The 26,006-nt window shown below is 58.1% G+C and overlaps 1 protein-coding gene across 1 annotated transcript in view; it reads right to left on the bottom strand.

Annotated features, from left to right (window-relative positions):
* Nucleotides 1–25,090, bottom strand: part of CASZ1 (castor zinc finger 1) — a gene marked incomplete at both ends in the record, with an annotated part of 132,724 nt that extends 107,634 nt beyond the window's left edge. The window contains 7 exon segments of the mRNA XM_081087046.1: nucleotides 5,541–5,630; nucleotides 5,633–5,688; nucleotides 24,565–24,690; nucleotides 24,693–24,831; nucleotides 24,833–25,003; nucleotides 25,005–25,048; nucleotides 25,051–25,090. Of these exon segments, the coding sequence (XP_080943172.1) occupies nucleotides 5,541–5,630; nucleotides 5,633–5,688; nucleotides 24,565–24,690; nucleotides 24,693–24,831; nucleotides 24,833–25,003; nucleotides 25,005–25,048; nucleotides 25,051–25,090 (666 nt within the window).
* Between the last annotated feature and the right edge of the window lie 916 nt (nucleotides 25,091–26,006).

Raw genomic sequence — 26,006 nt, 5'->3', positions numbered from 1 at the left:
CCCCCAGGTTCTGCGCCCACACTAGGTGATCCCCCCACTCCAGGCCTACCTAGCAGGTCCCCTCAGATGCACTTCCAGGCTGTGGGTCTCCTGAGAGATGGCCTGGGAGACCCATCTCTGTGCCATGCAGACCCTCCCCTACCAGCTGGGACTGCTGCCCTCTCTGGCTGGAAGCAGCATGAGGGGGGACGAGGGTGAGCTGTGAGCCGGGGGAACGCCGGGACTCACCGCTGTTGCCGGGCCCAGGCAGCTGCCTGCAAACTCCTGGGCTTGCATTGTTTTGACTTGAGTCGGTGAAGCTGAAACATTGAGTCACAACGGCCCTAAACTTCATTACCAGCTCTTAACAGATTACTAAGGGAAAAAAGTTGCTTTTAATTGCTTTTCCCGATTAGCATTTCTGGAGAAGGAACTAGTGATTAATTACATCTTCCTCTCACCCGCTCTGGTCACAGGGGCCCCAACCCCAGGCCTCCAGGAGAAGGCTCGGGGTCAGAAAGGGCTCCTGCTCCTGAAGGACCAAGACCCCGAACCAGAGAGGAAACCCGGGGAGCGGAAGGGCGCATTTCCCCGAGCGCAGGCAGCGACGGGCATGGGTGGCCCCGGTGGGTGGCCACCCACGGTCCTGTTGAAGGTGGGGCTGAAAGTCCCCCCTGACGGCCTCATGCCTCAGGCTGGCCTCCTCTGGGCTGAAGGACTTGCGCCTGGAACAGGTGCTCTATACCTGGGTGGATTCTAGACAGTTGGGAGAAGGTGGAATGAGCGTGGCCTGAATGTCTGTAAGGGAAGACGGCGCACTCACAGCCATGGGGCTCCTCTCGTGTGAAAACCTCTCAAATGCCAGCAAGTCCCTGGGGGAGGCTCCAGGCCACGGGGATGGACGCCGGGGCAGACAGGCCTCTCCCCTCATCCACAAGACGTTAACCTCCCAAAGCCATGGGCCGCTGTCACCAAATGAGAAGAGGCCCCTGGGTGGCTTCCGGCGGGGCAGGTGCCGGCCCCTCCCAACTCCTGTCCCTTTGGGCCTGTGCCTGGTGGAACCCAGGGGCTTCCTGACTCTGCTGAGAAGGCAGAAGGCACGAGGGAGACACTGAGGCAGGAGGCCCCGGGGCGGGGATGTCGGTAACATCAGGCAGAATTCTCACAGTTTAGAAACCAGGAGGATGAGTAACTCTTCCCAAACCATCTCCCCATCAGGTCTCCCTCCACCCCAGAGGGGCTGCGACCTTGCAGCTCACTTATCCCCAACACATCATCACCTGGGGGTGGCAGAGGCCTCCAGTCCCCTTAGCCTGCACTTCGCGCTCCTGATCCTGCCCCTCTGCGCCCCCCCTCCCCGCCCCCAGCTGTGTGCTCTGGAGCGCCAGCCCCACATCAGATCAAAGGCCCGGAGGATGGAGTTGGAACTGTCCAGTCCAGTTACGAGTGAAGGCCGCGGATCTAGTGCAGGCCACGGAGGCAGCAAGCAGAAGGGCCTCCCACGCACGCACAGACACACGCTCCTGCCCACCCAGGCACACCCTCCCCCGGGGCTCAGCCCAGTGTTTTGATGCCAGCAGACACACCCAGGAAGAATGGCCGACACCCCCTTGGAGCCAGGCGGCGGCACCAGCTGCATGCTGAGCACATCCCTGTCCCCTCCCCACGAGACGCCGCCAGCCTGCTCCCTTCTGTCACTCCCCCTGGAGGTCAGGCCTCCAGAGCTTTCCTGGAGAGCTGACCGGGCCCATATGGCTGGGAATCTGTTGCCAGCATGAGCCAGTACGCGCTGGGGCCCCCACAGCTGGCTGACAGCTTCCTGCTCACTCCAGCCAGGCCTCTGGCTTGCTGTTTGGGCTGTGCCCTGCCTGCCCAGGGGGGCTGGGGACCACTTCACTGTCACAGCGTGGCTCCTGGGATGGCCTGCCCCGTCCTGGCCCACGCCCATGACACCAGGACCCAGGAGAGTGGAGCCTCCCATCAGAGACCCTGGAAGAAGGGACAGCGGCCAGGTCATTTCTGATGGGACGCCTATGGCAGTTCAAACCGTGAACTGCGCAAAGATTTTCCACGTGGAAAGACTGCTAGGATCTCGGCCCATGAGCTGAGGCTGGAGGCTCCGCTGGCCCCGTGGGAATGAGGAGGGCTTAGACAAGGCCATGGCTCGGCTCTGCGTCCTGGCGCCCGGGAGAAAGACCTGCAGAAGCTCAGCCCGTGAGAACACAGGTCACATCTGAAGCCACAGTGAGAGGAACCGTATGAGCGTCAAGGCCAGTGATGGCGAACCTATGACACGCGTGTCAGAGGTGACACGCGAACTCATTTTTTTGGTTGGTTTTTCTTTGTTAAACGGCATTTAAATATATAAAATAAATATCAAAAATATAAGTCTTTGTTTTACTATGGTTGCAAAGATCAAAAAATTTCTCTATGTGACACGGCACCAGAGCTAAGTTAGGGTTTTTCAAAATGCTGACACGCCGAGCTCAAAAGGTTCGCCGTCACTGGGCTAGGCCCAGCCTCAGGCCCCGCACAGAACCCGTGGAGCGAAGGCACAAAACAGCTTCGGGGCAGGGTCTCGGGGCCGAGGGGACAGTGAGCTTGGAAATCGCTGCTGGAAACGGCGCTGGAGGCAGGCAGGCCTCTCTCTGGCTTCCCTCCGCGTGGTGCTAGCCAAGAGACGACGACCCCACTCAAACCAGCTGTCTCAGCAGCCAGGACGGTGCGTCTCCCCCTAAACCATGAGACTCTGAAAGCCACGGGTCCCTCGGCACTGTCAGGCCTGGGAGCTGGCGTCACCCTGGCGTCTTTCCGGCCCACGGCTGGCCCTGGGACCTCTCCCTCCGAACATGCGGACTCTGCCCGGCTCTCCATTTCCGCCTCCGGGTCTCAGGTACCGTCTCCCACTCCAGTGGCCATGGCAGCCTCCCCTCTGGCCTCCTGGTTCTCCCCTTGCCAACTTCCGGCCCAGCCATCTTTTAAAAATGAAAATCAGATCACTTTCCCTCCCTCCAGCAGCTTTCCGTCACCCAAAGAGTAAAATCCCAAATCCCCGAGCGCACCGAAGCCCCGTGCACCCCGGCCCCCACCCTGTCCACATGCGGGCACCGGAACCTTCCTTCTGCTCAACACACACCCCGAGCGCAGCCCACCTCAGGGCCTCCGGGCGGGCTGTGCTCTCTTTGGGGAATAGTCTTCCACGTGCCCTTCAGGTGGCTGTCCACTGCCTTCCCATCAATCCCAGCGGTCACCTGCCCGGTCACCTCCCACCACCTCATCCCATGTCCATTCTGGACTAATGGCTTCCTTGGTCTTTTGTGGGTTTGCTTATTGTCCGCCTGCTCAACCGGAACTCCACGCGACCCAGGGCTGTCTTATCCACTCTGTCCCCAGTACCTGGCAGACCCCCGGCCCCTGTAACTGGAGACTAGAGATGGTCAGCCCTTCTGAGGTGTGGCCAGAAGTGGGGAGAATCCTACCTAGGCGGGATCAGGCCTGTGGGCCAGGCCCGAGCACGGCCTCACACCCTCGCCCACAGTCCAGCGTCGTGAAGGGTGACCCCGGGTCACCCTTGCCACAGAGGCCCCTGTGCCTGGAAGGGGCTGGATGAGCGAGGCGGGGCTTGGTCAGGACGGTTCCTTTCAGAGCCCTTGGAGTTGCCAAACTTTAACAGCAGCCCAAGCCCGCCGATGCCAGGAGGCAGGGGTCCCGCGGGACGCATGGAGCCCATACCCCATGCTGGGTGCAAATCCCAGCTGGCATGGCCCCTGGGCGACAGCACTGCGTGGAAACTTCGGGAAGGAGAAAAACAAATGGGCATGATTTGCTGAAGAAACAAAAACAGAAGGCCTGCCACTGAGAACAGCACAGGCAAAGGTGCCCCCTCGACGGGGTTACCACAGCACTTGGGCAGCCTGTGATGTCAGGGCGCAAGGGAGTACATCCAGAGGCTCGAAGGCATGGCCAGCTGGCCCAGGACCCATGCTCACCGAGGAGGCAGAGTCGGGCAAGAGCCCAGGAAGGTAGAGATGGCAGGTGCTGATGCCGAAACCCAGCAAGATGGCAGCCGAGAGTCTCCACAGCCCCCCTCCCTGCCATCAGGGACTACGGCGGCACAGCCTAAGGGTGGACAGACCATCCTGGAGTGTGACTGCGTGCTGGACGCCAGGACGAACAGCCCCAGCACCATGGCTGCTCCAAAGGCCACATTTACATCTGATTTGCAAATCTCTGGGCTGCAGCTAAGGCTGGCGACAGCCCCCGAGGTGGCATGGCCTGAAATGAAGTCGGCCTGCCGCTCTGGGAACCTCTCAATCCCCTGTGGGCACCACAGCGCCATCTCTGCAAGTGCTTCCTCCCTGGAAGTTCAAAGTCCAGAGGTGCCGAGCCTGGGCTCGGAGGGAGGGGCAGGGCACGCCTGCCTGCAGCGCCCCTGGGGAGGGAGCATGCAGGAGGGGGACCAGGGCTGCTGACCCCCATCTGGCACACACCAGAGGGCGGCCCCCAGCCTTGCCCTCCCAGCCATTCTCTGGGCCCTCAGCCCCACTCCCCCACCGTAAGGCCTTGCCCATCACCTTTACCAAAGCCCAACCCTTCTAGTCTGGTTCCCTCAGGATCATAAGAGAACACTGAATAATGATCAATATGTGAAAAGTAACCAATCATGTGTCAACTTCCCCCCCCCCCCGGAAACCACATGTGATACCTGAGGGTAAACATCGGACAGTATCAGCCCCTGGACTACCCGTCCCTGGCACACATGCCCTTCCTCAGGCAAGGGTGTCTGCCCTTCCTGAGCCTGGATCAAAAGACACCTGTGGGCCCGGCTGGTGTGGCTCAGTGGCTGAGCATCAACCTATGAACCAGGAGGTCACGGTTCAATTCCCAGTCAGGGCACATGCCCAGGTTGTGGGCTCCATCCCCAGTGTGGGGCGTGGAGGAGGCAGCGGATCAATGATTCACTCTCATCATTGATGTTTCTCTCTCTCTCTCCCTCTCCCTTCCTCTCTGAAATCAATAAAATGTGTGGTTTTTTTAAAAAAGACACCCGTGGCTTCTCCTCTAAGGCGGGTCCTGCCCGGACTGGAGGCCCACCTGGGAGAGACCCACCTGGGAGAGCCCCGTCCAGCCACATGGGAACTCGGGGCAGAGCAGCAGCCTCTGGGTCTGCGACGGGCTGGACCTACCATCCTTGGAGATGCCGCTGAGACATGACCTGATGCTTAGCCCCAGGCAGGGCGTCTGCTAGAGCCCAGTCCCCCCTGGAATGCCTGCAGGCTGCTGGCACCATTCAGTGCCATCCAGGGGCAATGCTGGCAGGACTCTTACACCCCTTTCTTTTACGGGTGTGGAGCCGGGATCCAGAGGGGGAGAGCAGTGACTGAACGGCCCAGCCGGGGCCAGGACACAGGTGCCCTAGGATTTTCTCAATCCTCCATTTCTCGCTCTCACCTAGGGCGCCATCTGAGTCAGAGCCCACTGAGAAAGGCCTCGGCAGCCCCTCTTTGCACCCCCCGCCCCGGCCACATTTCCCAGTGGCGTCGGGAATCAGGAGCCGCTACCTTTGCTTCCCAAGGGCCGGGGGTCCGAAGTCCATGCCAAAGCACACCCTGCAGCTGCGGGACCCCTTCTACGGGAGGGACAGCGAGGCCGCGGGGAGGTGGTGGGCTGCGCGGGAGTCCTTGCCTTCAGTCAGCGAGGTCTGTTCGCCTACAAAATGAGAAGGGAAGTGGAGGATTAGGCTGCAGCTGAGACCACAAAGCGACTCCAGGGAGAAGGGCCACGGAGAGTAAGGCCTGGCACCGTGCGCAAGGTAAGCGATTCTCGGACCTGCCTGCCAATCAGCAGATGGCATTGCTGCGGCGAGTGCCATGCCTGACCCCACGACCAGTGCACCCGTGGCACAATTATGAGCCAATTGCTACACCGTGGTCACACCTAACAAAGAAATCGAACAGGTAGAAACCGTCATAGACCGTCAGGTGTCACCCCAGGTAACAACAAAGTGATCACAGCCCAGGCCCGGCACCAGGGGTGAAAGGTCAGTGTGACAGTGGATCAAGCCAACGCTGGAAACCAGGTCAGACCCAGACCCAGGCAACCGGACCAGCCCTCGGGCTCCCCAACCTCCCGCACCCTCCAGGCTGTCCCTCGACCAGCTCCCAGCTGCTCCCAGGACCCCCGGTGGCCTATGGGAGTCTCTAAAAATGGAATCGACAGGTGTCCTTGCAGCTCCCGGGATGGAGTTTGGTTTCCTCTCTTTTACTTTCCCCCTCTCCTCTGGGACTGCGCCCCTTCACATAGAGAAGAAAAGAGGGTGTGCGCACCTCCCACCCCCTCCCCCGCAGAGAGGGGGATGTAGAGATTCATTTGTTATAGGTGCTGAGCCAAAAAAAAAAAAATGTGGCCAAAAAACGTTGATGCCCTGCTACCGGCAACCTTTGTATCAATTTAAGCAAATATTGTGGTGTTTCCATGGTGATTCCTGTTTTGAATATCCACTACACTCACTTTTTAAAGGGCTTTTCCTGTTTGCGTTTCAACTTCAAACCTGTAAATATTTTCGGCCTTTTTAGAAAACTTAGCTCACGTGTGTGCAAATATACAGACGCTACTGACCTCGGCACACAACCTCCCAGGCCTGGCGCGGCCCAGCCTCCTGGATGTGAGAGTGGGGTACCGGGCAGGGGCGGGGGGGAGCCCTCTGCCCACTCTCACACCCACCCTGCCTACAGGCTGGCATCAGGGAGGGAGGTGCTGAAATCCAGTCCTTTCCTCCCTGCCAGCCAGGGGATTGTGGCGCCTCGACGTTCCTGAAGAGAGTGGGCTTGGCCCTGACTCCGCTGTGCGGGCACGGTGTGGGCAGCTGCCCGGCAGGTTCTCCAACTTGGCCCAGCCCTTGGCTCCCCCAGGGCCTCCCCAGAGTACACGAACCCCTCCTCCGCTGCCTCCCAAGGTTGGGCCATAGTGGACGGGGGAGTTGGCGCTTTGAAGGCCAGAGCTTCCAGCATCGGCTCCCCGCCTCTGCTCAGGGCAATGCCTGGGAGACCAGCTCCCTGGGGGAAGCCGTCGGGGGGCCAGCGACCCTGGGCCGGGGCTGGGCTCGCCGGCTCCCACCCCACCCCACCCTGCGGCGGCACACAGGGTTAACGGCGGGTTTCCTGGTTTCCATGGAATTCCGCCAGGCCCCTAATGTGAGTTTCGTGTGATTTGGGGGAAGTGGATTTCCTTTGTTTTCCAGTTTGGGAATATTTTTTTCTTTAAAAAAGAGGAAAAAACACTTTAATGGGAACTTCAGGGCCACTGGGAGACTCACTCCTCTGAGCTCTGACACTCCCTTGCTTGTTGGTCCAAATTCCCCAAAAGCCCTGGGCAGCCCCTTCACCCACCCAATACCTCTGGGTAGAGGCAGGGGTGGCTCAGACCACCTACAGCTCCCACCCCCAGAACTCTCTTCTGCTGGGGGCGCTCTACTCCAACACCATCAGAATGACCCCTGCCTCCCCCCCTCCCACCCCCCCCCACCCCCCCGCCCCTGAGATCAGCATCTGCTACAGGAGGCCAACACTGCCCCCGGCCAGGCAGACACATTCCCCAGAGAAAGGATCAGGAGAAACACTGCCCGCTCCCTGACCCTTGGCCAGGAGCTTGGGCGACCGGAGTCTGACCACCAGGAGCGATGAGCATGAACCGTACCAGGGTCTTCTGTGCTGGCTCAGAAAGGGGTCCTAGTGATGGGGAAAGGGTGTTCCAGGCCCTAGTCTGGCCTCCTCCAGCCGACGACGGAGAGGCATGCCCCGGGCAGCAAGAGCAACTGAATAAAGGGTGTGGCCAGGCCGCCGCCGCCTCCTCCTCCTCCTCCTCCTCCTCCTCCTCCTCCTCCTCCTCCGTCTTCCCCATTCCTGCCATCCTTCAGCCCTGCCAGGGTGTGGCCAAGCTCAGGGACTGTCCCCTACCAAGTGGCCTGACCCATTTACCAAACCAGGGCACAGGCCCCGGGGTCTGCCATGGACGGGCCCCCCCACGCATAGGCCCTGGGGCTGTGGCAACAGCAGGATCCGGGTCCGGAGGTGCGAGCCCAGAGCACGGAGCTCTCTGGCCAGCAGCTCAGGGGGAAGGTGTGAGGGCCATGCGCAGTGACAGAAATAGCACTGGGCCGCTCGGCCGAGAATCAGGAGCCGTGGCTCTGAGTCCCAGTTCTGCCACTTAAGTCGCCCTGGGCTCCTGGACGAGCCATCTCGTCTCCCAGTGCCCTCACTGGTCAAATGGAGACAGCAGCTTCTTCCCTCCTACTGAGTGGGTGGGGGTGGGGGTGTCAATAATAAGAGATGTGAGCCCAGCCGGCATGGCTCAGTGATTGAGTGTCAACCTATGAACCAGAAGGTCATGGGTTCGATTCTCAGTCAGGACACATGCCCGGGTTGCCGGCTCAATTCTCAGTGGGGGGGTGGGGGCATGCAAGAGGCAGCCGATCAGTGATTCTCTCCCTTTCTCTCTGAAATCAATAAAAATATATTTAAACAACAACAAAACACAAGAGATGTGAAAGGCGTTAACAGTGCTCCATAAACATCCTACCCTCTTCCTTCAGCCTCTTCAAGGTAACCTTCCAGAATCTACCTCGAGCCGGCCCATACGCCCCTCTCCTCTGCTCCTCATGCAACCCTCCCTGTTGCATTTAAATCCCCACCCGATGAAAGTCACCTGCTCGCAAGGCTGTCTCCAGCACTGGGTTTCTAACCCCTCAAGGGCAGGGACCAGGTCCTAATTAGCCGTGCGTCCCCAGCAGTTAGCACACCCAGCTGGCCCGCAGTGGGCAGCGAGGGCATTTGTGGGACTGAACCAGTCCCTGATTTCATGTCAGAATCAGATGGGCCCGAGCAGCTTTGCCCCCCCCCCTCCCCCCGACGACAAAACACTTCACTGGCGACTTTCACGCTCCATTCTGTTCAGTTCCCCTAAGCCCCAACCTGCGTCGTGGTCTCTCCCCCCTCCTTCATTAGCACCAGGAATGAATAACTTTCAGGTTCAAGGGGACTGCTTGGTTATTTGATCCTCCTCCAAATGGTCCCACTAAGAGCTGGCCAGGGACCTACTATGTGCCAGGGAGCATGGTGGGAGCGGAGGGCACCCTCGGCTGAATGGTTGTCCCCCTTGGACAGTGGGCCTGTGTGCGAACTAAGCCGACTAATTTGCCAAGCACCATGCCAACTGATGGCACCGAATCTTTGCAACGCGAAGTAGCAAGGCTTCTGGTCCCTGCGGACAGACGAGGACGGGCAGGCGCAGAGGTGCAGGGGGACGTGCCAAAGGTCACAGCTCGCAAGTGCTGCAGCCGGGCCTGGGCTCGGGGCCGACGGCTCCAAGGCCCAGCTCCGTGGAAAGCTTCTCTCCGTCCCCGCCCAGGATCGGGGCACCCACCCACCCACCCCGAATACCATTTCCCCTCCTGCATCTCAGCTCCCCCCTCCAAACAAGTCCCGGAGCCACCAGGAAGCACCAGAGGTCACACCGGAGGGAAGGCAAAAGCCGGGGTCAGGCGCTGCCTCCTGGCTTGGCTCCAAGTGCGAGAGGGAGAGTCCTGCAGGGAACCCCCTGGTGAGCAGGAGAACCCCGAAACCTACCTGGGGACCAGAGAGCCACCCAGGAGAGGGCCACGTAAGCGAGGAGGTGCAGTGGATGGGACAACTTCCGTTTCTTCTCTCCCGACAAGGGGCAAGCGATGGGGCTTTATCCTGGGTGGGGGCGGGGGGACAGAGATGTCTCCTGCCTCCCCCCTCAGCGGGACCTCCTGCTGCAATGCCGGGATTGAGAACAGGCGGCAGGAATCTGTTCTCACCTGTGTGAGTGTATGTTGGGGGTGGGGGGAGGGGGGTGCACCCATATCCTCCCCAAAGGAGGTGTCGGGGAAAGATCTACACTGAGCGGAAAAAGGGGTGGAAGGGCAGGCTGGAGGTGGGGAGAGGACAGCGCCCTAACGAGCAGATTTCATAAACCACCCGGAGTGAAAACAAAAACACAGACGTGCACATTGCCCAACTCCAGGGCTGTATGGAAAAGGAAAAAAAAACAATAAAAAAATCCACATCTTAATACAAAAATCCGACACGATGTGTCGTGGCACGAAAGTGTTTTTCACTGCATTTTTCATCTGTGATCTCACACAGCCTACGACGGGTACGCCCAGCGCAGCCGGTATTTGATGGTAGGTACACAAACAGGGCAAACACATACACAATTAACCAACACAAGGGCAGCTCGTATGCAAATGGGTCCACGCCGGCATCTCCTGGCGTCAGGTGGCCTTTGGAGACGGACAGGTTGGCACCGAGAAGGGGCCCCTTCAGGTTTCTGAGGGCGAGAGAAATGGGGCAAGAAGGCAGCTCACACGGAAGGGAAGAGTTCTCAGAACTTCACCGGCGGGACCCCCGAGAGCCCGCCTTTTCCGTGCGGACGGTGGTGCCCTGCCGCCGGCCGGGGACAGAGCGGGGACCCACACCCCAGAGGCCCTCCCGCGTGTCGCTCACCCCGCAGTTACGATCTGCCTCCCTTTTGTCCCACCCCTCCCCCTTTTTTAATTGTTGGATGAGTTTACAGAGCTGTGTGCCAAAAACAATCAACTCGAGGGAACAGAGTCATACAGAAAGGGCGTGTCCCCAGAGGAGACGGATATCCATGGAAACCACCACCTTTTCTCAGCAGCCTAGGTGAAGCCAGGGTGAGGGGGCGGCGTGGGGGTGGAGATACGCTCCACCCAGCGCAGGGCCCAGAAAATGGATGTGACCCTCGCTGCACACGAGGTGGCCACATAGAGTGGGGGAGGGGTCAGAAGTGGGATCAGCCGGACACCCACACGAGGGCACGGCTTTTGGCAGGCACATGAGCACACACACAGGTGTACGCACACATATGCCGCCCTCCCCCGCCCCCCTTCAGATCACTGGGGCGGCATAACCTAGTGGGTTACTATAGGAGCTTTGGACCCAGGACCCAGACCGCCAGGTATGAATCCTGGCTCTGCCGCTGACAAGCTGTGTGACCCTGGGCAAATGACCTTCACCGCCCTGTGCCTCAGTTTCCCCATCTGTCAAATGGAGACAACAATAAATCAAACAGGCTAAATGAGGAGAGAGGAGGAGAAGGTTTCCAGACCCTGCCGCAGCAGAGGAGGAAGGGTGTTTATTAAGTACTAAGGATTCTAATACCTTCATACATACGATGGTCGCAAGTATCCGATGAGACAGGTTATTATTTCAATTGGACAGCGGAGGAACTAAGACTCAGAGAGGGATGTGACCCACCCAAGGTCACACCCTCGGAAGCAAGGTGAGCCCAGGCCGGGCTGACACTGGGCACTATGCTGCTTGGCCGGCGGAGGCGAGGGGGGGGGAGACGGGAACGGTGGGCTTTCAGGAGGCCCCCTCCTTCCCGACATGACTGAGATGCGCAGCAATGGGACGCAGTCACTTTCCCCACGCTTCCAAAGGGAAACGGAAACCCTCTGAGCCCGGGACAGCGGATGGAAGGAACAAGCGGCTGGAAAAGCTGAGGGGGCCCCCAGGCCCAGGTGGCCACATTCCTCGGGAGTTCCTGTCTCAGTCCTGACCCCAGGGGGCCGACGGTGCCCTCTGACCTTGCCCTCTGCCCAGGGAGCATCTCCAGAATCAGGAGGTTCCTGGGAAGAAAGCAGCGGAGCTTGGGGCCCACCTCCAGCCACAGAGGCCGGAAGCCTGGCGAGGCCCTCCTCCCGGGTCAGAACCTGTGAACAACCCCGCTGTCTGCCTCCCCAGGACCTAGGCAGCTCCCTGCAGGGGATGGGGCGAGGGGAGCAAAGGGGAGCAATGGCCTCCCCTGCTGTCAGGCCAGGCCCAGGGAGGCCTGGGAGGCCTGGAACCAGGGAGGCCGGGAGGCCCCGGAGGCTGGGAGCTGGAGCGAGAGGCCGCTGCCCTGAGCGGCCTGGTCTTCGCCCTGCTCGGAGTCAGAGGCCACGCAGGCTTGGTGGCTCAGCCCTTTCTGCCATCGACCACCCCAACTCATTCAGATATTTCCTCTCTCACTTGCTTTTTAAAAAAAATTTAATGTTCTCTATAATTCATCCATCCCAGAAGATAATCGATAGAGCCCGTAATGAAAATCTGAGCCATATTTTATGATCCGCTGTGAGCAGAAAGGGCCACATCAGCAGGTCCGGTTTCGGCTCTCCCTATCTGTCTTGCCCACTGCCCGGGGGGTTACTTCCCTGCCCGGTCCTGCCCACGGCCTCCCACCCAGGGCTCTGCCCGTGACCGTGCAAGGAGCGTGTGGCCCGCCCGGCTAGAGAAGAGGCTCCGGCCACCACCCTGGCATCACCCCAGCACCCCAACACTCACCCCACCTACCCGTCACAGGATGGTCACCCACCATTGCAAGGTCTTCCTGGAGCTGCCCCCTGACTTGGGACCCAGCAGCCCTACCCTGGAGTCTCCCCATCTTCAGTCTGGGCCCTTCTGGAAGCCTGAAGACCCTCACTGGGATCTGGAGGCCTGCACAGACCTTGGGAGCCAGCCCAAGCCAAGCCCCACACCATGGCATTCACTCCCCAACAAGCAAGGCTCCCTGCGGGCTCCCGGGGGGGGGGGAGGGGGGCCTCAGTGGAGGGAGGGACACTATTGCTCGTTTTTTGATGCCTTAAGCATGTCCCTCTTCTTCCTTGTGAGGTGAAGGCTGTGGATGAGCCAGCGGAGAGGATGCACTTGGGGAATGAGGGGGCAGCCCCTCTAGCTCCTCCAGGGCAGACAGGGGGAAAGCAGAGCCCCGCCCCTTGCTGCCTGGCACCAATCGGAGCGCGTCACAGCACCCGTCGGCCAATCAGAGCCCAGAAGATGCTCCAACAGCCCAGCAACGAAGACTCAAAACCAACAAGCCACACCGTGGACTACTACGCAGCCAGGAACAGACACTCATGGACCGCAGGAAACGAACGTGAAAAAACTCCAGTGAGTCCGCGGTTTAGCACGGTGCCCTGGGGAACAGTCGGTGCCGTCCGGCATGGCCGCCCTGGCCACGTGTGGCCACTGCGCACTGAGATGTGGCGGGTGCGACTGTGGAGCTGAATTTTTCATTTGATTTCGGTCCATCCCAGTGTAAAGAGCCACATGCGACTCAAGGCTACTCTACTGGGCGGCGCGGGGTTCGATGGGGAATTTCATCAATACAAAGCAAATTCTTAATAAAAGTTTCAAAGCCTGTTATCTCGAGGCCGTGGAATAGCCATTATTAACGACAGTAACAGAAATCGCTGATGTTTATGGGCTCGGTATTTCACACGGGTCATCACACCGCCTCCTCAACCCCTCCAAGGTCATGGTGCCTACTTTCTAGATGAGGGACCGAGACTCAGCAATGTAAGTAACTGAGCCAAAGCCACAGCCCCGGGCGGAAAGCTGGGGCGGGAACCCAGGTCGCGGCTCCCCTAACCCCGTGGACAGCAAACTGCGGCTCGCGAGCCACATGCGGCTCTTTGGCCCCTTGAGTGTGGCTCTTCCACAAAACACCACAAAATATCACGTGCGGGCGCACACGTACAGTGCGATCGAAACTTCGTGGCCCATGCGCAGAAGTCGGTATTTTGTGGAAGAGCCACACTCAAGGGGCCAAAGAGCCGCAGGTCGCTCGCGAGCCACAGTTTGCCGACCACTGCCCTAACCCACGCTTTCAACATCTGCGCTACACAGATTAAACCAGTGGTTCTCAACCTTCTGGCCCTTTCAATACAGCTCCTCATGTTGTGACCCAACCATCAAATTATTTTCGTTGCTACTTCATACCTGTCATGTTGCTACTGTTATGAATCGTCATGTAAATATCTGACATGCAGGATGGTCTTAGGCGACCCCTGTGAAAGGGTCGTTCGACCCCCCAAAGGGGTCGCGACCCACAGGTTGAGAACCGCTGGTTTAAACTTATTTCCTTCACACTTCCTTATATTTTCCAACGAGCCATAAGCATAAGTTATAATTAGGGAGAAAATGTGGGTTTTTGTGTTTTGTTTTTTAAAAAAAGACCCTAAAAAGAAGCAGATCTTTCTTCCCCAGGAGAGGAGTGTATGGAGAGGTCCCTGGGGCCCCGGGCAACTGGGCCTCCCGCTTTTGGATGGGAAAGCAGAAGGCAGTGTGGGCACAGGTCCCTCTGGCCCTCATGCTCCTCCTGCCCAAGCGCCCAGCGCTCAGGAGGCCCCGGTGCCCATGGAGGATGCCGGGCCTGGGACTTTGCAGCAGCCGGACGGGCGGCAGTGGATCCAGTTTCCGCCCAGCCCCGCCCTGGAGTCAGTCCCTGGCAGGTTTCTCAGCATGTTGCATCATCACCCAGGTCTACATCTTTAAAACGGCAGCAGGCCACGGGGCTGTCCGCGGAGACAACGCGCCCCGTTCTTACCGGGGACCACCCGTCCCCTCTACCTCCCGGCAGGGCCAGGGGCTCAGGGCCAGCGGCCCAAGCCTGGGGCTCCCCGTCTGCCCTCGGCAGGCGGGCGTGGAGAGCTGGTTTTTCACTGACCCCCTCCCCCCGACCTTGGGATCGCATCGAGGCTCAGAACAAGGGAGAGGGGAGAATCCTCTTTAAAAGTCCGCGATGAAGGGAGACACCCCAGCAAGGACTGAGCCCGGCCAGCAATGGAATCAGGGAAGAGGCCAGGCTGCGTCTGCTTTGTACTCACACTACCAACCGGGATGTCGGGGACAGGGAGCCATTACCCCGCTTGGTCTGGTTTCCATTTCAGCTCCCTCCTCCCCCAAGGTGCACAGACTGTTCTGGCGGGGGGGGGGGGGGGGGGGGGCGGTTAGACAGGAGAAAGGTCCTTGCTTAGGAGATATTTGTATTTTTCTTACTATGGATGTTTGGTCCCCCGCTGTCTGCAGTTCTCCGCCATTTCCAACCTACCTGCCGTTCCCCTCGGACTTATATATTTATTTTCGGGGCTGGTTTCAGGTGCTTCTAGTTTATCAAACAATCAGCCCTGTGAGGTGCGCTGGGTGTTTCCAGAAATTACATCACAAAAAATCATGCAATTAAAGTGTGTAAGGGGAAAAAAAAACATAGCTGTTGCTTAATTTTGTGTTTTAATTAGCGACTTATTGTAAACGTAGACTTTTAAAATGGAGGCGCCTAAGCCGAGCCAGTAAACAGGTTTTTCTAATGAATTAATTTCACCTCTTCCCTCCTCCTCCTCCTCACCAGCCCAACTGCCATCTTCCAGGTTTTCACTGCCCTCTTTCCCCCTCTCGCCTTTCAATCCTTGTGCAATGCATATTGGAAAAAGGATACCCCAAATAAAAGCGGGCGCCCAGGCCTTTGTGGCTACAGCAGCCTGGAGGGTCAGGGTGAAGTGGGCGGCTGCGCCTTTTGCCCTGTCCCCAGCCCTCCCAAGCCCCCCTCTGCTGGGTCCCAGAGAGGCCTGCGCTCTGTGAGTGCCCTGAGCCCAGGAGGGGACACAGGCAAGCCCCGGGCAACGGAGAGGGTGGAGATATGGGGCAGGGGAGCCGAGCAGGATGGAGGCTTGGAGACCCGGAGAGAGGGAAGCTCTGGTGTTGTGAAACCCAGGAGACCTCTGGCTGCCTGGAGGAAGGAGAAGAGAAGGGGCGCGGGAGAAAGAAGGCAGAGGGACCCCGCGGCCAGGGAAAGGGAAGCTGGCATTAGGAGGGTCTTCCAGCTCACGTGGCAACTAGGAGAAAAGACACGCCCACCATGGTTACCCAAGCCACCAACGGTGGCCACGCGGCCACCAAGGTGAAGAGTCCTTCTCCTTCAAGGAAAGTTCCCAATGCACTGGGGGGGGGGGGTTAAGCTCGTTTAGCCACATTTCTGGGAGACAAGGCTGAGGATGGGTGCAGAGTTCCCTGCTCTGGTTCAGTCCTGCTGTCCCTGGGAGGGTAGGCAAGCCCCAGTGTCCTACAGAAGGGAAACCCGGACACCGGCCTCTTTCCCATATCAAGAGTGGGTCCCACTGGGAGCCTCAACGTCCCTACTCACTTGGGGAGCACCCAAGCCCTCCTGTCACCCCAGAGGCTGGACCATCTTAAAGCGGGCAGGTGGCCACCGGAGTCCCAGAGGGGAGCTCGCCTCCCTAGCGCTGGCGTCTCCAAAGCCAATGCCCAGGCCCCGTGGGTGAGCAGGTTTGACTTAGGGACTCTCCTGGGACAAGCCGGGTTCCCGGCACCCCGAGCAGAGCCCCACGGGGGCCGCTCTGTTCTGAGCGGGGAGCACGGGGATGGTGGGAAGCGCTGTCGTTCACCTGCTTATTCCCACCTCAGACCACCTTCAAGCGGGGCGCCCTTGGCCTCTGACGCCAAGACCAAGCTCGGCCCCCGCCCCTCCATCACAGCACGTGGCCTCATCACGCTGGCGGCAGGGGGTGGGGGCCCCCAAGAAGGCCCTGGAACACCTGGTGGCAGAATCCTGGCCCCCACTCACCGAGATTCCCCAAGAGAGGAAGGCGGAGAGGAAGGAAGAGCCAGAGAGGAAGGGGCCGGGCCTCCATGTCATCGCGCACCGGTGGGAACCCAGACCCCAGCCCACGACAGATCCTGCTCGGTCTGAGCTTCAATCGGAAAGGAAAGCTCCCATCAAACATGGGCTGGGCAGGGATGTGGGCACCGAGATTAGGAGCTTGGAAGCCCATCTGAGGAAGCTGGCCCTGGGAAGACAGCAGCAGGATTTACTACCTTATCCCGCTGTCTGGTAAACACCCTGAGCCAGCCCCGCGCTCCGTTAGGCAGATCGGATCCTCAGGTGTGCCGGCGACGGGCAGGTAGAGGCAGACGTGGGCAGAGACAGGAAGGGAGGGCATGTGGGCCTGGGGGGAGGGGCGGGAGGCGCTGGCCTGGGAGGAGAGGATGGGTGGCAGCCAAGCCAGACAGTCAGTGAAACAGCTGACAGGTGCAGGGAAGGGGGGGCGGGGAGAAGGGAGAGGTAGCTGAGCAGGGGGCTCGGGGTACTTGGGGGTGCCCCCATCACGCCCCCATCACACCCCAGGAGGCTGAGCAGGATGAGAGGAAGCCGAGGCTTGCAGGCTAAAGACCTAGGCGTTCTGGCCGCCTTCTCTCCCAATTAAAGGGGATAATGGGGAGGTGCCGTGGACCAGGGCCCCCCTCCCCCCCCCGAGTCAAACAGGACAAAGCAGCAGGTGGGGGCCGGCTTCCAGGGCTCACTGCGGCCACCTAGGAGAGCAACACACTGGTGTTCTTTAGGGCCACCCTCTCCCCGACACACACCTCTCCCCCATGCCAAAAAGGAAGTCAAATCAATCACAATGGAGCATCCTTCTGTCCCAGGCTGGCTGACCTGTGACAATGAGTACTGCAAAGAAGCAGGTGGGCGGGGGGGGGGGGGCAGCCCTGGGGCTTCTCAAAGGAGCCTCAACTCTCCAGAGGTGACCTGGGGCGTTAAGAGTGGGCAAGTGGAAAAGAGGTGCCTGGTGTCCTGGCCGGTGGGCAGCGGACCACCTCGGCTGTGACCCAGCACAGAGGCGGAGCCCAAGAGGCGGTCCGCGTGCCCCCTCCACGGCCAGGCCTGATCCTCTTCCATTTCCGGCTGCTCCTTGATCTAATTACCGTTTTGGATTGAAATGCACCCGGAGCGTGAGCCCCCTGCCGCCACCGCTCTCCAGGTCCGGGCACACGGCAGGGCGTCTCCCCGCTCGCAGAGCTGAAAACTATCTCAAACGCTAAGAGACGCTCTTCTCGAGAAGCTGCCCTGGCCTTGATCGTGTCCACCAGCTCAAGTCCTCCCTCTCGGCCCCCTCTGCTAGGGGCCTGGAGCCAGCGGGGCCTCCTGGGTACCCAGCCGGGGGAAGGGGCTTCCTGGCCTGTTTCGGGGCTGGGCGTAGGGTCCCTGGCCTTCTGTACATTCCCTAAACGCCCTGGTCCCAAGAAACCCCATCCACAGACCTTGACCCAAAAGGAAGCCCAGAGGCCCCGATGGAGAACAACAGCCACACGGGCGCTGGCCCCGCAGCTGGAGCCCGACCCGGTCCTTGTATATTTCCCACCATCAAACTGCTCCCAATAGGACCCCGTGGACACTAGAGGAGCCCCCAGGAGAGGCTGCGGGCCTGTGCCACCCTCCTCTGCCTCGGGGCCCAGTCCCCTCACGCCCACAGCACAGAGCTACCCCGGAGCTCGCTCCGTCCGTCCATCTGTCTGTCCGTCCGTCCGTCCGTCCGTGGACAAGGGGCGCCTCGGGTGTCTCCTGCCACCATTTCTGCTCCAGTCTCTTGCCCAGAATCTCTCCTCCAGTTTCTCAACTCTGGCCTTGCCAGTATCGGCAGTTTGGATCTTTACAGTAAACACACACACACACACACACACACACACAACACTCCCAAACGAGGGAGAGACAATGCATGAGAAAAAAAAAAACCCACAAGATCGAGGGTTGGGGCTGGAAACTGGTGTCACCGGCTGCCCGTGTCCCCCGCACCAGGCAGGCGGCCAGAGAACCCTGGGCAGTGCACGCTCCTGACCTCGCCAGACATTGGAACACTTGTTTGGTCCCTACCCCTGGAAGCGGGTCCCCCAACGCATCGCTTTGGGCCATTTGCTGCTGATAATTTTTCAGAGATAAACAAACCGGTTTGGATCAAACAAGAACCAACCTGAATTCTTCTCCCAAAACTCAAAATGAAGCTCTCCCATCACCCCTTTCCATCCCTTCTCCACCTTCCTGTGCCATCACCCAGTTCCCTAAGATTCGGGCCACTGGGAACGTAAGGCATCCATCCCCTAGCCTTTTCGTCCACGGGCACTGCCATGCCTGGGACCACTGGGCTAGCTCGAAGGAAACGTCCTGCCTCGAGTTTCTCGAGTGCGGCCTGGTCAGAGGGCAGAATGGGGAAGGCCAGCACGCCTGGCTCTGGGGGGCTGGTGTCCAGCAGGGGCCTTTTTCCTGGGCCCCTTTTGGGCTCAGGGTCTTCCCTCCAGGCTGCTACCACTGCCCTCAAACTACAGCCCCTTTAAAGGGGGTGTCCGTGGACAGTACATCCGGTCGACCCCTCCTAACAACCCCTTCTCGATAAGCTCAGAGGAGAGAGGCTGCTCAGTTCCCCATGAGGTTTCAGCCAGTTTATCGAGGCTCGATGTCAGGACAGGGAGGAGGCCAAAGGGCAGAGGGGAAAGACACAGCCCTGAGGTCTGTGGCCACATACGTCCCGCCGCAGGCTCGGTGTGTGACGTGCCTGACACGTCCTCACTCATCACCCCACCCCACCCGCTCCGGCTCCGTGTGCCCCCAGCCTCTCCGTGGAGCCTTCTCGGCCTCTGCCCTGAGCTAGTCGGGAACCTCTGCCGGGCGCCCGCCTCCCAAGTCCCCACCAGTGGGGTCTGCTCCGTCCCTGTAGCTAATTTACACCCGTCAGGGTTTAAAATAGCAGAGGCATAAATGAAAAGTCCAATTTCTTCAAATTTGCATTGTAAAACCATCCTTCAACTTCCTTGAAATAAATTTTACTATTTTATTAGTGCAAACAAAATGGTAATAAAACACTAATACAGCGCCTTGTATCCAGGGGAAGAGCTAAAATTAACATAGAGCGAGCAGTGTTTGCTATTACATTCAATTACCTTTTTACTTGAGATTTACATTCTCATCCCCTTAATCTCCATAGTAGTGGCTTCAAAATCATTCCTGCCAGCTCTGCCCTCCCAGAGCCCCCACAGCTGGAAGCCAGGCCTCCTGCCCAGATGGCACTCACCCCGGGCACCGCGCCTACCCTTTCTCCACGGATGCCTCTTGTCATAGGTACCACTTCTCTCCCCGGCTCGGAATCTCCTCGCGTCTCAGCCTCAGAACTTGGGGGGTCTAGGCCAGAGGGCTCTGACACGGGCACATGCAGACACATAGGTATCACCAAGCAGGTGCAGGGGGTCTGGGCTGGGGCCCTGCTTTGCCAGCCTGCTAAGGCTCCCTGGCAGGGAGCTCATGGGCACCCTGGGAAACTGGCATCTCTGGTTTGGCAGGTTGTGGGAGAGGGCTGGCTGCATGGCACAGCTGGGGACTCTGGATCATGGCAGGAAGGCAGCCATCCTGAAGTGGGAAGGGATGAGGAACCCCGGGGCCAGCCTCTTACTCCACAGACAGCAAAGCTGAGGTCTTGGGAAGGGGCTGCTTGTGGGGGGCAGAGATGGGTGCTCTTTCCTCAACAGAGACAGACCCTAACACCAGAGGGCCAGTCACCCCTGACCACAGCCACAAAGCAGCTGATCCTCCGGGAGGGTCCCTTTGTCTCCAGGAAGCGAGGGAGGGCAGAATTCCCTGTCTCGGGCTGGTCATCCTAGCCCTGAGCCATCGGGGGAGATGGCTCTGTTTGCAAGTGGCCCCAAGACTCTGTCCTGGTTCCAAATCTGTCACTGACTAGCTGTGTGTTCTTGGGCAAGTGACCTCTCCTCTCTGGGCTTTTTCTCCACCTGGAAAACAGGCACAACAGTCTCTGTGCTGCCTTCTCAGGAGTGAATGGTCACGATGATGAAAGATGAAGAAGGCAATGAAAGCCCACGGGGGTGGGAAGCTCGACAGGGAATCCGACCACGGGAAGGCCTCGCAAGGGGCACAGGGGAGCACCAGAATAAGGGGTTCCATCGAGTCCACAGACGTGGGCCAGGCCACCCCAGACCTCTGTGACTTTCTTTATCTCTAACTCACAAGCCTCCTTTCTCTTACTGGTCAAACCTCTCTGCCAAGACCCTGGATTATTCCTACAAAATCCTTCGAACCAATTTTGAAGAAAGAATGCTGGACCAGCCCAGGGCCCACGCTGCCTCAGGGTTCACTAGGAGAGCTGGTTTGGGAAAGGGGACAAGGGGAGGCAGGACAAAAATGATGCAAGTCCCCTGGGTTTTACTCAGCCGGGCTAGTACAACCAGGAAAAAGAGTGACTAAGATTAAAGGGAGGCATGTGCACACACAACCACATACACCACCAGCCGCTCAGCCTCACACACACAACCGCTCACAGTCTCACACAGTCACACCATCATCCACAAAATCTCACCCATAATCTCATATACAATCACTCCATGATATACACACAGTCACTCAGTCACACACAACCATTCACAATCTCACAGCCATGCAATCATTCACACAATCTCACAGCCACACCATCATCCACACAATCTCACCCATAATCTCATATACAATCACTCCATGATACATACACAGTCACTCAGTCACACACAACCATTCACAATCTCACAGTCACGCAATCATTCACACAATCTCACACATAATCTCATATACAATCACTCCATGATACATACACAGTCACTCAGAGTCACACACAACCATTCACAATCTCACACAATTGTTCACACAATCTCACCCATAATCTCATATACAATCACTCCATGATACACACACAGTCACTCAGAGTCACACACAACCATTCACAATCTCACACAATTGTTCACACAATCTCACCCATAATCTCATATACAATCACTCCATGATATACACACAGTCACTCACAGTCACACACAACCATTCACAATCTCACACAATTGTTCACACAATCTCACACATAATCTCATATACAATCACTCCATGATATACACACAGTCACTCACAGAGTCACACACAACCATTCACAATCTCACAATCATTCACACAATCTCACAGCCATGCAACCACTCAACCTCACATATGACCACACACAATCACTCCATGTTATACACCCAATCACTCAGCCACACACAACCATTCACAATCTCACAGTCACACAATCATTCACACAATCTCACAGCCACACAACCACTCAACCTCACATACAACCACACACAATCACTCAATGTTATACACCCAATCACTCAGCCACACACACTCATTCACAATCTCACAGTCACACAATCATTCACACAACCTCACAGTCACACACAATCACTCGATCTCACATACAACCACACACAATCACATATACAACCACTCAGTCTCTCACACACAGTCACTCACAGAGTCACACACCAGTCTCACAGTCTCACACACAGCTGCACACAATCCCTCATACACTTTCACATTCACACGATCACACACACACATTCCCATTCCCAACTCTCCCCTCCCAAGGTCTTTGTTCCTGAATCTTATTCTTAAAATGTCGTCCAGTGGACACGAGGAAGAATGTTCTGGCCCAAACTAGGATAAGGCAAGCTCATCCTCACCCCCGGCCACAAGCTATTCCGAGTCCCACTAGAGCCACTTCTGGGACTCCAGGAGGTAGGAACCTTCTTTAAACCCAACTGGGGGCGAGGGCAGCCGCTGCTGGCAGTTGGGCATTCTCCGCCAGAACAGCCAAGCGAACATCCACGCTCACCAGAGCCCAGCCGAGCTGTCCTGGCTCCAGCCCTTTCTACCCCGTCTCATTCTGGCCCAGAGGCAAACACCATGAAATAGCTTTCATGTTCCACAAACAAAAGGCAAAACCCACTGCAAGGCGCAACCAACCCCACGCACAGAACGTGAGGCGCTTAATTTGGTTCAGACGGGCCCTCTGCGTTTTTCCTCCTGTTCTTCTCCCCACGGGAGAAACAAAAGAAAGTTTGTTGTTGAGGTTCAAACGTTTCTTGGGCCTTGTCCGAGTTCTACCTTGTTTTTCTTTGCCTTTCTGTCTGCCCCCCACCCCCACCCCACCTTCCCTGCCTCCCCACCTTGAATAAATAAAGCGCCCGAAGCTGGCACAGGCTGGTAAGGAAAGTACAAACTATCTCTTAATTTTATACTTTTTTTTTTTTTTTTTAACACGCTGGCCTAGGGTTTTGGGCAAAGGACAAAAGCTATTGTTGAACAGCACAACACGAAGGTCTGAGTCACCGATACGCCTGGGCTCCTGGAGATCTCATAGGTTTCTGCGGCTGGCACAGCCGGTGAGCTCAGCACCCTGCGGGGGCCGTGGTGCCAGCATCCCAGCGGCCTCTCGCCCGCCCCTCCCCCGCCCCCTCCCCCTCCCCAGGGCTCCCTGCTGGGCCGACACCTTGGCTTTGTTGGTTCTTAATCATAGGGGAGAATTTAAAGAAAATGTTAGGAAATAAAGAACAAATCACCGTAGTACCGGCACACGAACGCTGTAATTTTCACTTTGGAGGATTACCTCTCCAGCTTGGTCCATACGCATTCGCGATTTTTATATAGTTTCTATCACGGCGTTCACCGCACTTGGCCTTCGGTGGGTATATTTTTCCCCCACTCGCATAATAAACATTTTTCCATGTTTCGAAATCATCTTCAGGCTTATTACTCGCAGAGGTGGCACAGTATGTCTTCGGCCGTGTTATTCTTGGGCTGGTGCTATGAACGGGAGAGGGAGAAGGGGGCCTGGGGAGACCTCTCCGCGAACTGAATCATTCGCCACGTGATGCCAGCCAGGGTGGGTGGGGGCTCTGCCTGAGCGAGCCAGATCACCTTGGCCCTGGAGGACAGGCCGAGGCCCCACCAAAACCTGCCCGCCTCGCAGCGGGCCACGCACGCCCCTGCCCGGGTGCCCAGAGACGGGCCGGTTCCAGCAATGGCCTTCACCCTCGCGCTGACCTTCACCCCCGCGAGCCGCACTTCCTCTTTAGAAAGCGCCCTGGCAGCAAAAGGCCCGTGACGACGCTCTGCTCTGCTCTCCTGTTTTATATCTGAATATCGCAAAGCACTTAGCAAAGACTTTCATTTTCTCATTACCCCAAGGAGAGGAGGTCATTTGGGAAAATGGTACAAATATTCCCATTTGTCAAAAAGCAAGAAGGAAGTGAGTTAAAAGGAAAATTCTACCACTTAACGGAGCAAAACCAACCCAGGAGGGCCTGCCGGGGTCTTTTTCGCCTCCCCATTCACCCAATTTGCTTTCTCCGGGAGCCTCATTACCGAACACATGGCTCGAGGCCAAAACCAGGTTTCCATTTTGCCGAGTATCAATCACTCCCCAGTGGCCCCAGCGCAGGAGACCCTCCCGCCTCGGCCTGGGCCTCCAGCGCAGCCTCATCCTCTTATGGTTACAATTATGTAAAATGCACAAATAGAAACATTCACGGTCGCCAAAGGGAAAAGGCACCAGGAGCAGATACAGTAAATACTAAATCAGGTGCTGCTACCTTAGTTAAATGATTGGTCATATTTTTCCTTTTATTTAACTTCAAAGCCAGTTTAAAATCTGGGTCTATTTTCCCAGCAGCAGGCGTTTCAGAGTCCTATCAAGCAACCTGCACTCAAGCCCCGGCTCTCCTTGAACCACCTGGGAGAACACGGGTGAGTTTCTTAGCCTCTCTGAGCACATTCCCTGACGGGGGCAGCGGGACCTGAACCTGTGCCCGGCTGTGTCTTTCAGTTCCACAGAAAGTCACAGCACAGCAGCTCACACGTCGTGGCTGCTCGGTAAATGTCTATGTCCTTCCTCCTTCAATAAAATGAAAATGTTACATCCACTCGGCTTGCTTGCTGCCCCGTGGGGACAAAAATAAGCCACTTCACCTGTACCCGCTCCTGTTTCACCCCCACCTTTTGCCCCATGTCCTCCTCCCACCCCCCCACAAACAAGGCCCCAGCACACAGCGCTCAGGATGGTCCCGGCTCTTTGTGACTCACCTGGAGGGTGGGGAGGGGGCTCTGGGATGAGGGACAAGCCCCTCTGTGACCTCCTCCACCAGGACGGGCCCAGCCGAGCCCCTCCAGGGAGCGAGCAGGCCTCATGCGAGGACTCGGAGGACACACGGGCGATCCCCGGTTTGCACCTTCCTGGCAGCCGCCCTCGGGAACAGGTGCCAGGCTGCAAAGGCCACCTGCTCCCGGGGGAGGGCAAGGGCCACTCCCAACTGCGGAGGAAAAGCCAAGGAAAACCAAGATGGCGCCAGCGTCTGGGAGCGACTCCACCCTGGGCCGCCCCCTCGGGGATCCCAGCCCAGCCCTGGGCAAGCACGCCTTCTCCCTGCTCCCTCCGGCCGGCACTGGGCCGACATGTTTGCTTTGCTGGTTCAGCAGTTCTGCTCGCAGGATTCTGGTGGACACGGGGACAGGCCTGAGCCCCCACCTGCCTGCCTTCCTGAGGACAGGTGGGGAGGAGGGAGTAGTAATAGCCGCTCCTGTCACCGTGGGCCAGGTACCTTCCCAACATTCCGCCTCATCTTCACAGCAACCCCATGCCACAGGCTCTATGATTAGCCCCTTTTACAAATGAGGAAACTGAGGCTCCAAGGGTGGGTGGTGCCCAAGGTCCATGGAAGTGGGGGCTTGAACCTGTGCACTTAACCACCTTTCCGCGGGGCCTCTGCACGGGGCCGCACGCCCCGCTTAGCCCCGAAAGCCACTGCACCCCACCAGGCCTCTTCCAGAAGGCGCTCCTGACAGGCACCCCAGCCACGGTGACACAGGAACCCCCAAGAGCAGGCTGTGGTTCTGCAGAAAGAACCCCCAGACCGAGAGAGGACGTCAGGCTGAAGTGATGCCAATTTAGAAATATGGGGTGACCGGAGGAGCATCAGCAAGGTGGCAGCATTCCCTCCCTGGCCTCCTGACAATGTTTGCGTGGGGAGGCATAGGGACATGGGACCATTGGCAGGGGCCAGGGACCAGTAGATACCTAGTGACAGGTTTACTGGTTTGGAGGAGGGGAGGGCCCTTGGCATATGAAAACCCTCAGAATTGCAGGCCTTCTTTGCAAACCAGGGATGATGCCAGCTCAAAAATGGTGTGCCCTTCCTTTTCACGTTCAACTAGGTCTCTAACAGGAGGCTGGCCATGGGGAGGGCACCTGGCAAGGTCCCCACAGCCTGGGCCACAAGCGCCCCCCGACACACACACACACCACACACCCCCTCCCCCCACCTCCCATCCCCATTGCCAGCAGCAGGTCCCATGGAAGCTGGTGGAGCCCCGCGGGTGGGGGCGGGTGGGCCATGGGGGCAGACAGTCTCCAATCGTGCTGAGCACAGCACATCGCTTCATTCAGGAACCAGAGTAACATGTACAGCTGGGTCTCGAGTTGATTCAGCCCTTAACTCATTCGGGATCGCTGGCGGGATCGCTGGCTG

This window comes from Myotis nattereri (assembly GCF_964212035.1).
Source record: "Myotis nattereri genome assembly, chromosome: 3".
NCBI lineage: Eukaryota > Metazoa > Chordata > Mammalia > Chiroptera > Vespertilionidae > Myotis > Myotis nattereri.
Note: the sequence above shows the minus strand (reverse complement) of the source record. Positions and strands in the feature narration are given on the sequence as shown.